At 38.1% G+C, this 15,524-nt stretch overlaps 1 protein-coding gene across 2 annotated transcripts in view; it reads right to left on the bottom strand.

The window, feature by feature from the left end:
* The window catches only part of LOC127627183 (ankyrin repeat and fibronectin type-III domain-containing protein 1-like), a 126,152-nt gene that overhangs the window by 49,432 nt on the left and 61,196 nt on the right, over positions 1 to 15,524 (bottom strand). For both annotated transcript variants that reach the window (XM_052103461.1, XM_052103462.1), the window contains 3 exons: positions 11,781 to 11,909; positions 9,173 to 9,365; positions 4,131 to 4,341 (listed from right to left, as the gene is read on the bottom strand). In XM_052103461.1, coding sequence (XP_051959421.1) covers positions 4,131 to 4,341; positions 9,173 to 9,365; positions 11,781 to 11,909 — 533 coding nt within the window. The remainder of the gene's footprint in view (positions 1 to 4,130; positions 4,342 to 9,172; positions 9,366 to 11,780; positions 11,910 to 15,524) is intronic.

Here is a 15,524-nt window from a genome sequence, read left to right as displayed (position 1 = left end):
CAAGGTTTGACAGTTCCTGTCTCACTCTCTATTCAAGCTGATGAGCCAAACAACCTATGGTATGTAAGTTTACATATTTATGGCACCATCTAATGGTTATTTGTGAAAAGAGTGGTTTCAATGATTATATCGGTCTATTTAAAATGGTGACGGACTTGCATGAAAAGTGGGGATAAATTACAGCTTATTTTAATAAAGTAAAAGTGAGAGTAATTATTATATTGTTACTGAAATTTTAAAATGAGTATTTGCTGAATATAAGCAGCTTTTGTTTGGTTAACATTTTTAATATTATTTTATTGAAAACCCCCCCTTTGAAAACCATGTATCAAATATGATTCACTAGGCTTTTGAGGCAAATCTCTCTATCACTAATATACTACATTCATGCCCACCACAAAAAATAAAAAACAATAAAATAAAAATCACAGAGCATTGAAAATTCTGACATATACATTTTACAAGATATATTTAAAGTGTGAACTAATATTTCTATGTACTTTCATATATTCAGCCTGCTCTGTCATTATACATATCATCATAATGCCACAAAAAAGTGTCATATACAGTTCTTAGGATCCCAGCACCCCTGAGGGGGGAATAAGCAACATGACTATCATGGGAGCAAGCCAGACAACCGCGGCCTTTTCTCTTTCATCATAGAGCATAAAGCGGCTGGGGATATCTTAACGCTATAAAACGCATCGGGGAAGGTGTTCTTTTCCGTTCCTATTCTTTCAGGGGAAAAGACCCTGCGGAAATCACATCCTGCCCAGGCTGGGGGGAGGTAACATGTGGCCAAAACGTCACATGGCTTGTCAAACCACACTAAGGTGACTTGTTCCCCATCCTCCCTGACCTTGCATAGCACCAGAGCAAGAAGGCTCACTGGGGGAAATGAGTACTTGTGCAGCCCCTGGGGCCAGCAGTGTGCCAGCGCGTCTGTCCCCAGAGGGGCCTCCGTTAAGGAGTACCAGATCTGGCAGTGGGAATTGTCTTGGGAGGCAAAGAGGTCTACCTGTGCCATACCTGAGTCACTGCTGACTCCAAAGGAGGAGATGGCGGGTGAGTTGTGACATATGACGAGAGTGCACGCCGCCTTGGCAATTTATGTACACTGCCGTCGCGGTGCTGTCTGAATGGATCAACATGTGCTTGCCCCAAATCAGTGGGAGAATCCTCCGCAGGGCAAGAAATACACCCAGCAACTCTAGGCAGTTGATGTGCAAACACAGCGGGGGCCCTCTCCAGGAGCCAGCGGCTGCGTGCCCGTTTACATGGCGCCCTAACCCAGTTGAGAGGCATCTGAGGTGACCAAGACACGACTGGACACCTGCTGTAGGGGGACTCCTGTCTGCAGAAAACAGAGGTCTGTCCAAGGGTTGAAAGTCTGACGGCAGAAAGGGTGATTAACACGCGCCATGCCCATCTCGGGACTCGAGTCTGAAGCCAGTGCTGAAATGGTCTCATATGCATCAACCTGAGCGGTGCGACCATGGCTGAGGATGCCATATACCCCAGGAGCCTCTGGAACTGTTTTTGAGGAATTGCTGTGCCGGCCTCGAAGAGAGTGCTCGTTCGTGAGGCGCACTGTCATTGAGACTGAGTCTAACTCCATGCAGAGAAAAGAGATGCTCTGAACCGGGGTGAGCTTGCTATTTTCCCAGTTGCCTGGAAGCCCTAGACGGCTGAGCACCTGGTCCCTGTGAGCGCATAGTAACTCTCGAGAGTGAGCTAGAATGAGCCAGTCAAGCGGATGCCCACTTCCCATATCGGGGGGATGTCAGCCATCTGTGCATCAGCCTCAGACTGGGCGGGCTGACCCGAAGGTGGCAGCCTAGTCGAGTTTTCTGCGTCAGACGCCTGGACACTCTCCGATGCAGCGGCGACGTCATCATCCAACTCAGGGGGCTCAAGGTAGAACGCGGGCTGGCCATGGTTTCACTTTGAGAAATGAAAGCTGCAACCACAACGTTGCCATGGTCATATTTCCGCAGAGAGTACATGTACCATCCACAATCGCTGCCTCGGTGTGATCGCTGTCCAGACACGCGAGGTAGCATCTATGACCGTCAGATCTGGAGAGATATTGTCCGCATCCAGGAACTACACAGAGGCGGAAGTGCATCTTTAAAAAGACGCGTCCTGAAAAGGACGTTCAATGCCTGCTGTGTATTACTCTTTTAAGAATTAAAAATACTCTCTTTTAGAGGAGGAAAATGCTTCTCTTTTAGAGGGTATGCACTCTTTACAGAAGCGCTGTCGCAGTGCCCAGGGGCGTGAACTGCACAGGGTGCAGAGAAGGAGAAAGCAGCAATGCTCCGGTAGAGGTGAGTGGAGCAGTAGTAAAACTCAGATTGCTGCTGCACAACCGCTCGGCTCCGAAGAAAAAAATCTGAATGACAGACGCACGTCAACTTCACTTTATACCCGTATTTGAATTTTCTGACAATTCTTTCATATGTCAGGCTTTGCAGAGTTAAATGGGTAACACTTTACAATAACAAGAAAACAAGAAATAACAAGAAAAATGGGTAACACTTTACAATAAGGTTCTATTTGTTAACATTAGTTAAAAACATTAGTTAACTTGAAGTAACAATTAACAGAACTTTTACAGCATTTATTAATTTTGGTTAATGTTAATTTCAACATATACTAATACATTTTTAAAATCAAAATTTGTATTTGTTAACATAAGTTAATTCACTGTGAACTAACATGAAATAACAATGAACAATTGCATTTTTATGAACTATAATTAACAAATATTAATATATGCTGTAAAAAATATATTGTTCATTGTTAGTTCATGATACATAATGCTTTTATTAACAAAAAATAGTATTTTGAAAATTGTTATTCAAAGAAAGGTTATAGCATAAAAAGGATAAAATATTAAATATTCTGCACCATTACTTCAGCATTTTATGCAACTTTTTTATTTCAACTTTTCACGCAAATTGTTATGCTTTTTATATCATTTGTAATACAAAAATACCAAATAAATGTATGTTCCTGAGTGATTTTTTTAACCCCACTGTACAGTATGTCAACAATCATTTGATTATATGCAGTATGTTCCAAAATATGACATAATGCATATAACTCATTAATTCATTAGTGGTTATGACATGTCATTAGATGTTTAGTAGAATTATGAGCACTTATGACAGCTGTCATGGAAAGATTTACTCTTTTATTACTACTCTGAGGCGATTCTGACATGAGCCCCACAAAGCAAAGTGTCAAACACTGGCTCCTGTTTATTCAGTTTCATTCTGAACAACTTGTCCAATTAAAAAGCATCTGCTTTGGTCTCAACAGCAAAACAAGAACAGGTGACGCAAGAAAAGCCTTTTGATGATGAATTAAAAAACTAAATAGAATGTAACTCTTGTTATTTTTTATTAGATTTCCCTCAGGTTGAAGCTACGAGGATAAGCAAAACTTATCAGTGTAACCCAAAAGTAATAGCAAAACATTGAAGTAACACAAGTAACAAACACATTTGCCAACTGCAACCATATTTTTAGCCAAACGCACAATTACTACAGTTATTACGACTACTGTAATGGGGGGTGATAATTCTGTTATCTTTTACTCAAACTCATGTTGTTCCACACACTTATGACTTTCCTTCTTTCGTGGAACACTAGTCCCAGTCACCTTTCCCTTTCATTTAATCTTTTTTTAAAATCTTTCAATACAATGAAAGTGAATAGTGACTGAGGTTAACATTCTGCGTAGTATCTCTTTTAGAAAGTCATACAGGTTTTGAACAACATGAGGGTTAGAAAATGATGGCATTTTTATTTTTGTGATCTCCAAACAGTGTAAAAATATTTCAGAATCAGTCTGTTGTTGAATTTCTTTTTCTCTTTTTAAATTATTGAAATAATTAATAATAAACACATTTCTCTTCAGTGAAAAGTTCAGTGCAAATGTGCAGCAAATAAATGTTTTTTGCAAGGGGTGCTTTGCTGGAAGCTTTGGTTTGTAAAGGAATAGATTTTAATCCAGTCAAATCACATTTTTAAATCACACCGAGTGGCTCTTAAAGTGTCTGTTTTGAAACACTGGAGGGAATGACTGTTTAAAACTCCTTGTTGTTAAGGATGCATACTCACAGTGTGGACTCTCCTTCCCTCCGGCTTTAAGCAGCAGTTTGGCTATAGGGACGTTGTTGGTCATGATAGAGATGTCCAGCGGCGTCAGGCCTTCACTGTTGGGGGTGTTGAGATCCAGTTCATCAGCTGTGAACTGAAACAGCAGGATCTGCACGGCATCCAGATCCTGCTGTTCAACAGCCTCGAACAGAACCTCGCTGCCCTGAATGTTCTGTGGGGTGAATAGAATGGTGGAGGGTTAAACGGTGACTTAAAGTACATTTATTACATTAACAGTTCCATTGGAGCAACCAGGGGTTACTTGACTTACTCTAGGGAACAGCAGTGATATCTACAGTAAGCCTGCATAGAACGCTCTGCTGATTTCTGTTGAATTTAAATGCCTGACATCAAGTACATCTCTTGAATGTTTGTGTTCATGTTTCTTTCATATGATTACATTTTAAAAGAGATTTCAATACATTTTGTTTAAATAAAATATATAATTTAATAATACATTTAACTGCCAATAAGAATGCAGTACTATAAGCTGCTCTTGGATGTTTAAAACAATTTATATTTAAAGCCCCATGAAATCATTTTTTTCGTTTTGTGGCTTTTAGTCCATGTCTTTCTCAGAGGTCATCTATTTTATAGTATACTTCTAAAAGCTGAACCTTCAACCTGTAGGTTACTGGCCAGGCCACATCACGCACCAAAGGGTGGCAATGAAAATTACTGGCAGCCCAAACAAGAATGAAAAGGGGGTCTTTTCAACCCTTATATAGCATAAGACAACAGTACGTAAGTTTATACATCCATTTAAACAGCAATGCCAATTGAGTTTCTTTTTCATTTGCGAGTCATATCCATGTGTGAAAACATATGGAGGAGCATGTGTGTGAGCACTTGAGTCAACAAGATGATTGCTAGATCTAGCTGTTCATAATTAGTGACATTTGAGAAAGTTCTGAGAGCATGGCAGAGCACTGACTGACCCAAGCGCACGCAGGGATAAGCCGAAATGTCAATCTATCTCGGAATGTGTCATGTGTAAGGTTAAATTAATGTTAACATCAATCAGTATTACATTATATAAATGTTAATGTCAGCTAATGTTTCTTTTTTTATTACAAGAAAAACTGTGTATTTATAATGATATTCATTTGAATTCTTTAAGCTGCCTAATATAGTGGTTCTCGACTGGTTTTGCTTTAGGGCCCACATTTTGGACAAGCGGCTAACCCAAAACAATACCAAAATTGTTCATCGTACAAAAGAAATCAAATGACCTGAAAATCAAACAATAAAATGTATAAATATAACAAAATAAGATTGCATGAAAATGTCACATTTAAAGGGATAGTCCACCCAAAAAAGAAAACTGTTCACTCTTTTGCATGCAATTACAATGTAAAGGGAAATGGAGCTTTCAATGTTCAAAAAGGATGCAAAGCCACCCTAAAAGCATCATAAAAATGGTCCATATGACTCATGCGCTGTATTCCCAGTCTTCTGAAAAGGATAGTTCACCCAAAAATGAGAATTCTCTCATCATTTACTCACCCTCACGCCATCCCAGATCTTTCTTTCTTCTGCTGAACACAAACAAAGATTTTTAGAAACATATTTCAGCTCTGTTGGTCCTTACAATGCAAGTGAATGGTGACCAGAAATTTGAAGCTCCAAAAATCACATAAGTGTGGATGAGAAACAGAACAATATTAAAGTCCTGTTTTACTACACTCTTAATAAATGTTTTTCTAAATAATACCAAATAAGGGTTCTTCAGCTTGTAACAATAGCAGCACCCTTTTTGCTGCTAAATAGAACCCTTTTGTAAAGGTTCCATAAAGATTCTTCCTTTGAAAGTGCTATGTAGAACTTCAAACCTTTTTGACGCTCTATATTTCTGCTCCTATAAAACATTATAGCTTCAATTATGGTTTTATATTAAATACAAACACAAACAAACAAATACATAAATAAAAGTAAGGCATGTGTCAATTAAGTACTTTTATTTTCTATTGAAATGAGAAAATGTGGAAAAATATGATATAATGATATACATTAGTAAATGATTGTGATTAAATGAATGATTGTGATTAGATAATTCCAAATGCATAAATCACTCATTAATTAATAAAATAAATATACATATTTACACATTAAGGCTGGAACAGAAACGTGTACATTCTTTTATCTTTTATAGAGAGAGCATTTTTCTTCCATATTGACAACCAGTTGTTCAAGGAAGAGCAAAGTCCCATGGAAACACAAAATAGATGTAATGAAGGCTAAATTTCACTAAAATATCTGCACAATCCTCTATGACGTCATCACCATCCATCACTGTGTATTTTGGTGTAATTGAGTGGCAGCCTCTCTCTGCAGGTAAAGAGGCTGTGAAGTCCAACAGCATCTGTCTGAGTAGAAATACACAATTAGGTTCAGAGTCAGTCTTTCAGAATATGTGGACAATATACAGTATGTGAGCCCTTCGCAATGTGAAAGAAATTAAGAGTGAAAGGTTTTTGTTTTATTTCTTTATTTATTTTGTGACTGGGCAAAGTGTTTATGCATAAACCCAAGAAAATAATTGAAACATTCCAAAATTCTATATGGATCACAAATTCAGTTTGTATCACTCACTTGCTTAGTGCAGAAGCAGAGAGAAGTATATATACCTGTGTTTTAACTGAAAACCTAAGACAAAAAAAAATGACATTGTTTAAAATAATCATAGTGTATAAATGAATGGCAAAAATGGATTTAAAAAGGAAAGAAAAATTAAAAAGGACTACTTAAAACTCACATAATCTAATAAGGCAGGCATATGCTGTTATCAGAGCAGACAGCTCATACCGCTGGTGGGACGGATACCTGAAAACACAATACAAATACAAAATTACCTCCTTTATTCAGAATATAATGTCAGTATTTGAAACAAAATGACAGCTCACCTCTTGAGTTGGTCACACTTGCATGTTCTGGTAGAGATCTATAAAATAAAATAAATACAATTGTATGGCTAGGAAACCTCCAGTACAGAACGTTTTACTTTGTAAAGGATAAAAAGTGCTTAATATGCACTTGCTCAACATTTAGCAAAAACTTACCAATGTGCAGTGCTGCCTTTTTCAAGCAGTGACAAAACTGTCTGTTGTCTGATAACAAGTGTAGTTTAATTCATTCTGTGATGATTATTTAAAGGTTATAATCACTCAATTTGTCCATCAGTCTCATGTCCTACAGAGAGAGAAAAACAGATGCCATGAGCTCTTGGTTCTATCTTCATGAATTCTCATCAGGATTATTAAGTATATTTGCAAAAAATAACTGGATGCAGGTTTTATTTGGACATTTTGGCTACATTTCTAAATCTAAATGTTAAGAGGCTCTGAGTAAAATAATTTATAATTATTGAATGCATAGAGTATAATGTTGAAACGAGAAAAATAATCTTGCGCAAATAGTCATGTTAATGCTTAACATATTAACAGCTTGAGGAAAGTTTCGACATACAGTTTACTCTATATTTGTCTTGAATGAGCTGAAAAAATTTTATCTCCCCAACAGGAACAGTTACAAAAGTGTTAAAAAGAATTACTTCAAATTTAGCCAACATCTTGCTCCCAAACAGCACATTCACGATAAACTGTAATCTTTCAATTCGCCACGGTTTCACTTTCAAAAGCATCGAGTGAAGAAAAAGAAAAATAAGCAAATGATCCCTCCCATTTTACTGAGTTAATGGGATTGGTTATCCCTGATAACATTCCTGATAACATTCCTGCTAAAACTACTAATTGGTAAATATAAAAAAAAACAAGTTTACCTGTGGAGAGTGATGACAGTCTGTGAAATTGGTCGGCTGAGCTGCCAGGACTGCAGTGCTGCAAGCGAACCAATGACGCGCGGGCTTTGAAATAATTTATTGACAGTTACATTCAAAAACCAAAAGGGTGGGAATAAAGAACCCTCTAATGCCCACCACATTTGAGCACAAAAGGGTTCTTCAGGAAGATATGGTTCTAAATAGAACCATTAAGGTCAGAAAAGAACCTTTGAAGAACCATCTTTTTTCAATCTCAAATTTCACTTTCGCATTTTGAAAGTGAAGATTTATGGTAAAACAATGTACTTACATTTGTATCTGCTTCTAACCCACACCTATCGTGTCACTTCTGAAGACATGGATTAAACCACTGGAGTTTTATGGATTACTATTATGTGGCCTTTATGTGATTTGTGGAGCTTTAAAAGGTCTGGTTACCATTCACTTGCATTGTAAGGACGAACAGAGCTAAGATATTCTTCTACAAATCTTTGTTTGTGTTCTGCAGAAGAAAGTAAGTCATACACATCTGGGATTGCATGAGGATGAGTAAATGATGAGAGAATTTAAATTTTTGGGTGAACTATCCCTTTAGAGTCAACAACAAAATACTGAATACAGTATGGGAAGCATTTTGTCCTCCCTTTTAAATATTGATAATGATATTTATTTTACTATCCTAATCATGCACAATTATAAGGTTAGTTGCATTTTATTATTTACATCAAGCACTGCTTTTTCCCTTTTGTCTTCAAAAACTTGATTTGCAACCCATTTTTTAGCTCACGACCACATACAACAAATGTTTTCAAAATGTTTTAATAAAAAAAAAAAAAAAAAAAAATATATATATATATATATATGTTTTGAAAGGGATAGTTCATCCAAAAAAAAAAAAAGTCATCATTTACTCAACCACATGTTGTTCCAAACCGGTATGACTTTACATCAATCATGGAACATAAAAGCAGACTGACAGCCTAATTTCCCATTCACATTCATTGTATAGACAAATTATGCTGTGAATGGTGAATGAGACTAACACTCTGCCTAACATCACCTTTACTGTTCCATGGAAGAAAAAAAATCATATGAGTTTGGATCCACATGAGGGTGAGTAAATTTTTTTTTATGTTTTAAAAATGAAAAATTTAAACAAAGCTTATTGGTATAACTCTTTATCTGTATCATATTAGTATGCTTCTGTGAGGTCCAAGATACTCACAGACACTTTGCGAACACGATCGGATCGGCCGAAAAAGTAGGCATCCTCAAAGGAGGAGTGGCTTCCTTTGAACTTCTCAGAGAGGTTGCGATAGAGACGCTTAGCAGCGCTGGGGGAGGCAGGCCCTGCCCCCTTCTTACTCTGGGTCAGCTGCAGGTTCTGCATCTGTTGCGTCATACTAACGGAGAAGTTCCTGTGGAGTTGAGAAGGAAAAGACTGAACACATTTATCATGAAACCGGGGTATCTGTTGCATCACAGCTGGGAGAGTTTGTACCCAAAATAAATTAACATGTGTGGTGGTATGTAGTTTATGACCCCTTTTAATGTAATGCTCCAGCTAAAGCAATGACTATCTAGAAGGTCCTAAATAACTGCATTCTGATGTTAAGGTATTTTACAAAGAATGCAAAATGTTGTAAACCTAATATGTAATATTCATTTAACTGCTCATGCAAACTCATGAGCAGTAAAAAGAAATGTGAGAAAGTCATATCAGGTGTTCCAAATGTTCAATTTCTGTTGATTTATTTGTTGTATTTAAAGCTTTTTGTTGTATTTAAAGCCTTTTTAAACCTCTCAATTTATTTTAATAAGGAAAATGTAGAAAATTTTACTAAACGATTTGGGCAAATCAGCTTCAGAAAAGGTGACTTTAGCTGAAAGGTGAATAGTTTGAATCCCTGAGTGTTACTGGTATTTACAAATTAAAAATAATATAAAACAATTATTTTCAGACATTACTGATCAACCCCTGCTGATAAAAAAAATTGAAAATGCTTAAACCAGCCTAAGATGGTACCCTGGTCTTAGCTGGTCTCCCAGCCTAGCCAGGCTGATCCAGTTTGTTGGTTGTATAGGGGTTTCATGCACTTGTCTGGCTGGGAGAACAGCAAAACCAGTTGAAAAACAGCTAAGACAAGCAACCCATCTTATACTGGTTTAACAAACTGTAGCCCATTTTCTTAACAATGACAGCCAGACAATGGCTTTCAATGCATTCAGCATAGTTTGGTTTCCAAGGATATCCTCGTAGGTCTAAAACTAAATTGCAGTCTTCAGGAAATCAATGAATTCTTAGCAGACAATTAAGTCAATGAAGTTCACAGAAGCTGTCATGAGTCTTGTAATAAAATAGCACTTTTTCATGCAACATATGTAATAGATGTTTAGCTTTGACATGATATATCAAAAAATGGATACACATCTCAGAGCCAATACCAAACTCTGTTATTATTATTATTTCTTTTCAACACCTTGTATGGTCATTTGTGTAGAGTAAGTTAACTGTAGGTTATGTAATTGCAGCCAAGTAGCATCTCTCAATCTATCCATAACATGCACAAGCGATTCACAAATGGCTGTAAAAGATCTGTTTCATTTGTCAAAACATCTGGCATGACCACACATTGTCTGAAAACATTAATATAAAAACAATTATAAATAGAAAAAAAAAACTGTTCCAAAGCTTTTGTTCCAACACTATTCCTTATTAAACAAACAAACAAAAGGAATATATTGAAATAACAACAAATTTGTCCTTAGTTGACATGCTCCTTAAAACACAGCAGAACTGTGGGGGATCCATGTGATATCGCTCATCCCAGCAGTCTATAATCCAGCCAGACATGACATTAAGGAGGTGCCCTGCTTTTTTATTGCTGGTGCACAAGATTGAGCATGCCAAACGCCCACTCAAAGCACTAATAATAATACACTCTGCCAAGCAAGAGTGAAGTCTCTGACACCAGTGAGTAACAAAGCGAGCGAGGCGAGAGGTTGAATTGGAACGGTCCTCTTTGTGAGACTAGGCTATGCCTTGAATCCAAATAAGCCAATCAGAAGCAAAGGGCAGCTTCCACTGTGACTTAGGAGCACCTGTGGGAAATGACAGTGGGGCGATAGATAATTTTAGTAACACTGAAGGGAATAACTTTATGGACTGAGCCTGTGCCAAGGAAGAGGAAGGAAACTATATTTGAGTTAGTGACAGATAAATGCCAAGCAAAGCACACACTACTTAATATTTAAGTCTGAAACTAGTATGCAACACAACGTAGACAATCCACACTACATGCCCGCTGGTGAAATTTGACACGCTGCAACTATTCGCAGGCACTGCGACAGATTTAAAATCTGATTTTAATTGCAAACTGGTTTGAAAACTGGTCGGCCAGTCGTCAGTTGTCCACACATTCCAGATCAGAGACAGAGCAGCCAATAGCAAAAGCCAATACAATTGTGAGAGGAAATAGCACAAGCGAAGAGTGATGCATTGGAAAGTAGGGACTAAAAATACATTTTGGCTATTTATCTTATTTATTTATTTTTTTCATGTTGTGTGAATCTCTACAAAAACAACCTTACTCCATGTTGTTTGTTGACATGTTGTCAAGCATAAACTCTCCCGTTGCTGTGTATGTGAGTGTGTGTGAGAACGACTTTTGGGATCGCAACTACAGTGTGAAAGGAGAATGATCTTGTAGTTGACGCACCTTCTGCATTCTGCGATTAGCAGTGTAAAGTGTGCACCAACAAGTCTGCACCAACAGATAAGAATCTGTGAGTCTTTAAACAAACTTAAAGTATTTAAGAGAGACTAAACTTACCTATCCAAGCTCTGGGAGCTGCCTGGTGTACCAGTGAGGAGAAATAGAGGTCTGAAATCCTTAATTAGTGCAGCATCGCTTTGCCTCTGGTTGAGTCTCTGAGCCAAGCGTGAGATCTTGCTCTCAGATCTAATAAGATAGAAAGTCTGAGTCAGTCCAGTGGGTGAGCTGAGACACAGAATAGTGGCTGAGTCAGGGCACAGGAAGAGGAAAAAGGTGAAAACAGACACCCATCCTCTGGAGAAGCCCGGAGTACCAGGTGTTCACCGGAGCTCTCCTCTTCGCGCGCATCTCGCCTTGATGTTGGCTGGCTAATGTGCAGTGAAGAAAAAGAGAGGAGATGGAGAGGGGGAGGGAGAGAGAGAGAGACATAGAGGGAGGGAGAGGGGCATTCTGCAGGCACTAGGATGAGCAACAGAGACAACAAAAGCATACAGGCATTTAAAGTGTAGTCCCACTGAGCATGCTCAGAGCACAGTGTGCAAGCGATAGAGAAAGAGGGAGAAAAGAGGACCTGTTGTTCTTTTGTTTCTAATCACTCCAGTTTCCTCTTTCTGTCTCTTATCTGCCGAAACAGGCATCAAATCCCTTAACACAACAGCCTGGCATTATGACTCTCAATGAACTGAATCCACAGGTTATCGCACCCCACATATACATAATTGTGAACTGCCTACCTAGACAGCATTTTAAGGCACCATACAGTAGATTTGCTCCCAACATGAAGGCTGTTCCAAAAGGTTGGCAGTATTATTTTTATTAATTATTAATCTAATTATTAACATTGTGTTTTGCCCTCTTGGTACATTTTAAATGAAAGAAAACTAGACATTGTTGAGCTTTCATCAGAGTCAGGTTTAATTTAGATTTGAGCATTCATTAGATTCATCAGCTCATCAGGTTATTGCACCCTTCTACACACACAAAATTGCTCGGTTTCAAAATCTAGTGACCTGCCTACCTAGATAGCATTTAAAGGTACATAGATGTGCTCCAAATTCACCTGTTCCAAAACAAGAACAGGAACAAGAACATAACTCATATTTTTAATATACCTATTTTTGGCAATATTTTAAAGAGGGATTGCATGTATGTTCCCATAGAACACACATATTGATAAAAATGTATGCTTTGCACTTTGGATAAAAGTGTTTGCCAAATGCATACATATATATATATATACACACTCACCTAAAGGATTATTAGGAACACCTGTTCAATTTCTCATAAATACAATTATCTAATCAACCAATCACATGGCAGTTGCTTCAATGCATTTAGGGGTGTGGTCCTGGTCAAGACAATCTCCTGAACTCCAAACTGAATGTCAGAATGGGAAAGAAAGGTGATTTAAGCAATTTTGAGCGTGGCATGGTTGTTGGTGCCAGACGGGCCGGTCTGAGTATTTCACAATCTGCTCAGTTAATGGGATTTTCACGCACAGGCGGATGGGCTACAACAGCAGACCCCACCGGGTACCACTCATCTCCACTACAAATAGGAAAAAGAGGCTACAATTTGCAAGAGCTCACCAAAATTGGACAGTTGAAGACTGGAAAAATGTTGCCTGGTCTGATGAGTCTCGATTTCTGTTGAGACATTCAGATGGTAGAGTCAGAATTTGGCGTGGGTCAGATGTCGTCCAGTTGTTGTCCTTAAGCCATTTTGCCACAGCTTTGGAGGTATGCTTGGGGTCATTGTCCATTTGGAAGACCCATTTGTGACTGAGCTTTAACTTCCTGGTCTGGAGATTTTCCTTCAATATATCCACATAATTTTCCTTCCTCATGATTCCATCTATTTTGTAAAGTGCACCAGCACACCCACAACATGATTCTGCCACCACCATATTTCATGATTGGGTTGGTGTTCTTCGGCTTGCAAGCCTCACCCTTTTTCCTCCAAACATAAAAATAAAACACTTCAATTTTTGTTTCATCAGACCAGAGGACATTTCTCCAAATATTTTAATCTTTGTCCCCATGTGCACTTGCAAACTGTAGTCTGGCTTTTTTATGGCAGTTTTGGAGCAGTGGCTTCTTCCTTGTGGACCAGCCTTTCAGGTAATATCGATATAGGACACGTTTTACTGTGGATATAGATACTTGTCTACTTGTTTCATCCAGCATCTTCACAAAGTCCGTTGTTGTTCTGTTGTTCATTTTTACACCAAATTACATTTAACTCTAGGAGACAGGTGTCTCCTTCCTGAGCGGTATGATGGCTGTGTGGTCCCATGGTGTTTATACTTGCGTACTATTGCTTGTACATATGAATGTGGTACCTTCAGGTGTTTGGAAATTGCTCCCAAGGATGAATCAGACTTGTGGATGTCCACAATTTATTTTCTAAGGCCTTGGCTGATTTTCCCATGATATCAAGCAAAGAGGCACAGAGTTTGAAGGTAGGCCTTAAAACAGGTACACCTCCAATTCAGTACACCTCCAATCAGGGGCTAATTGTCTAAAGGCTTGACATCATTTTCTGGAATTTTCAAAGCTGCTTAAAGGCACAGTTAACTTAGTCTATGTAAACTTCTGACCCACTGGAATTGTGATATAGTCAATTAAAAGTGAAACAATCTGTCTGTAAACAATTGTTGGGAAAATTACTTGTGTCATGCACAAAGTACATGTCCTAAACTACTTGGCAAAACTATATTTTGCTAATATTATATCTGTGAGTGCTTAAATTTATTTTAATGACTTCAACCTAAGTGTATGTAAACTTTTGACTTCAACTGTAGCTGCAATGTAGACAGTAGGCAGCAAGGCAGCTCACTCAGTATGGTAACAGGACCAATAAATATGAAACACAAACACTCTCTCTGACCAAATCTGATGAAATCTCAATAGTGGCGAGTTGAGCTCTTCAATATAAAATATGCCCAATGGCAAAACACATAATGCCTAAAATGAGTGAGGTATATTCAAACTTGAACAAGTCTTTATTTCCTCTCAATATGTTAATTAGTACATTGAGGGAACAATATGTTGTTTGTGCCATTTTGTGTGTGTGTGTGTGTGTGTGGGGGGTTCAACCACTATGTTTAAGTGAAAGTGCTCAATCACTGCACGTAATGCTTTTAATCCTTTAATACTGACTTAATAGCTGGAATGCTTGACTGTGTGTTTAGTGCCCTAGTGCACAAAAGCATGTGCTGATTTTTATTATCTCAGTGGGCCAATGGAAAATTACAGTTCCATTAATTGTTGGAGGGCATTTCTGAGAGTTTTTAGAAGGAATACTACCTTTTGAAGATGAGACCTGAATTGATCTACAAAATAGCAACAAAAACAGACATGTTTGACTGTGGGCAGATGTGTTCTGATTCAGTGTAATTCTACTCTGTCAATGGTCGTGACATAGTCTGAAATGGGCCTCAGGCGAAAATTGAATATTATACTAATATGACTTATTATCTCTCCACCTACTGGCATATTAGTGAGTGCTTTAATCTCTCATAGAATAACTTGAGCCAATTGTTTCTCATGCAATAAGGCCACTGAACAGAAATGAAAGAGCTAATAGCAGTCCTTTATCGTAGTTTTATACGTACACCGTGTCAAATCCCGTTGGTGCAACCAGGGTTTTGTTACCAAAGATTTGAGGTTTGAGAAAAACAGGGGATGACTCACACGACCACATGGAGTGACAGACAAGTGACAGACTCAACACATTTTCCAACTACACTCTCACCTATCTCTCCAGTGAATTCACACAAATGCCACCATGGGAAAAGAT

The sequence above is a fragment of the Xyrauchen texanus genome, chromosome 33, assembly GCF_025860055.1.
Source record: "Xyrauchen texanus isolate HMW12.3.18 chromosome 33, RBS_HiC_50CHRs, whole genome shotgun sequence".
Taxonomy (NCBI): domain Eukaryota; kingdom Metazoa; phylum Chordata; class Actinopteri; order Cypriniformes; family Catostomidae; genus Xyrauchen; species Xyrauchen texanus.
Note: the sequence above shows the minus strand (reverse complement) of the source record. Positions and strands in the feature narration are given on the sequence as shown.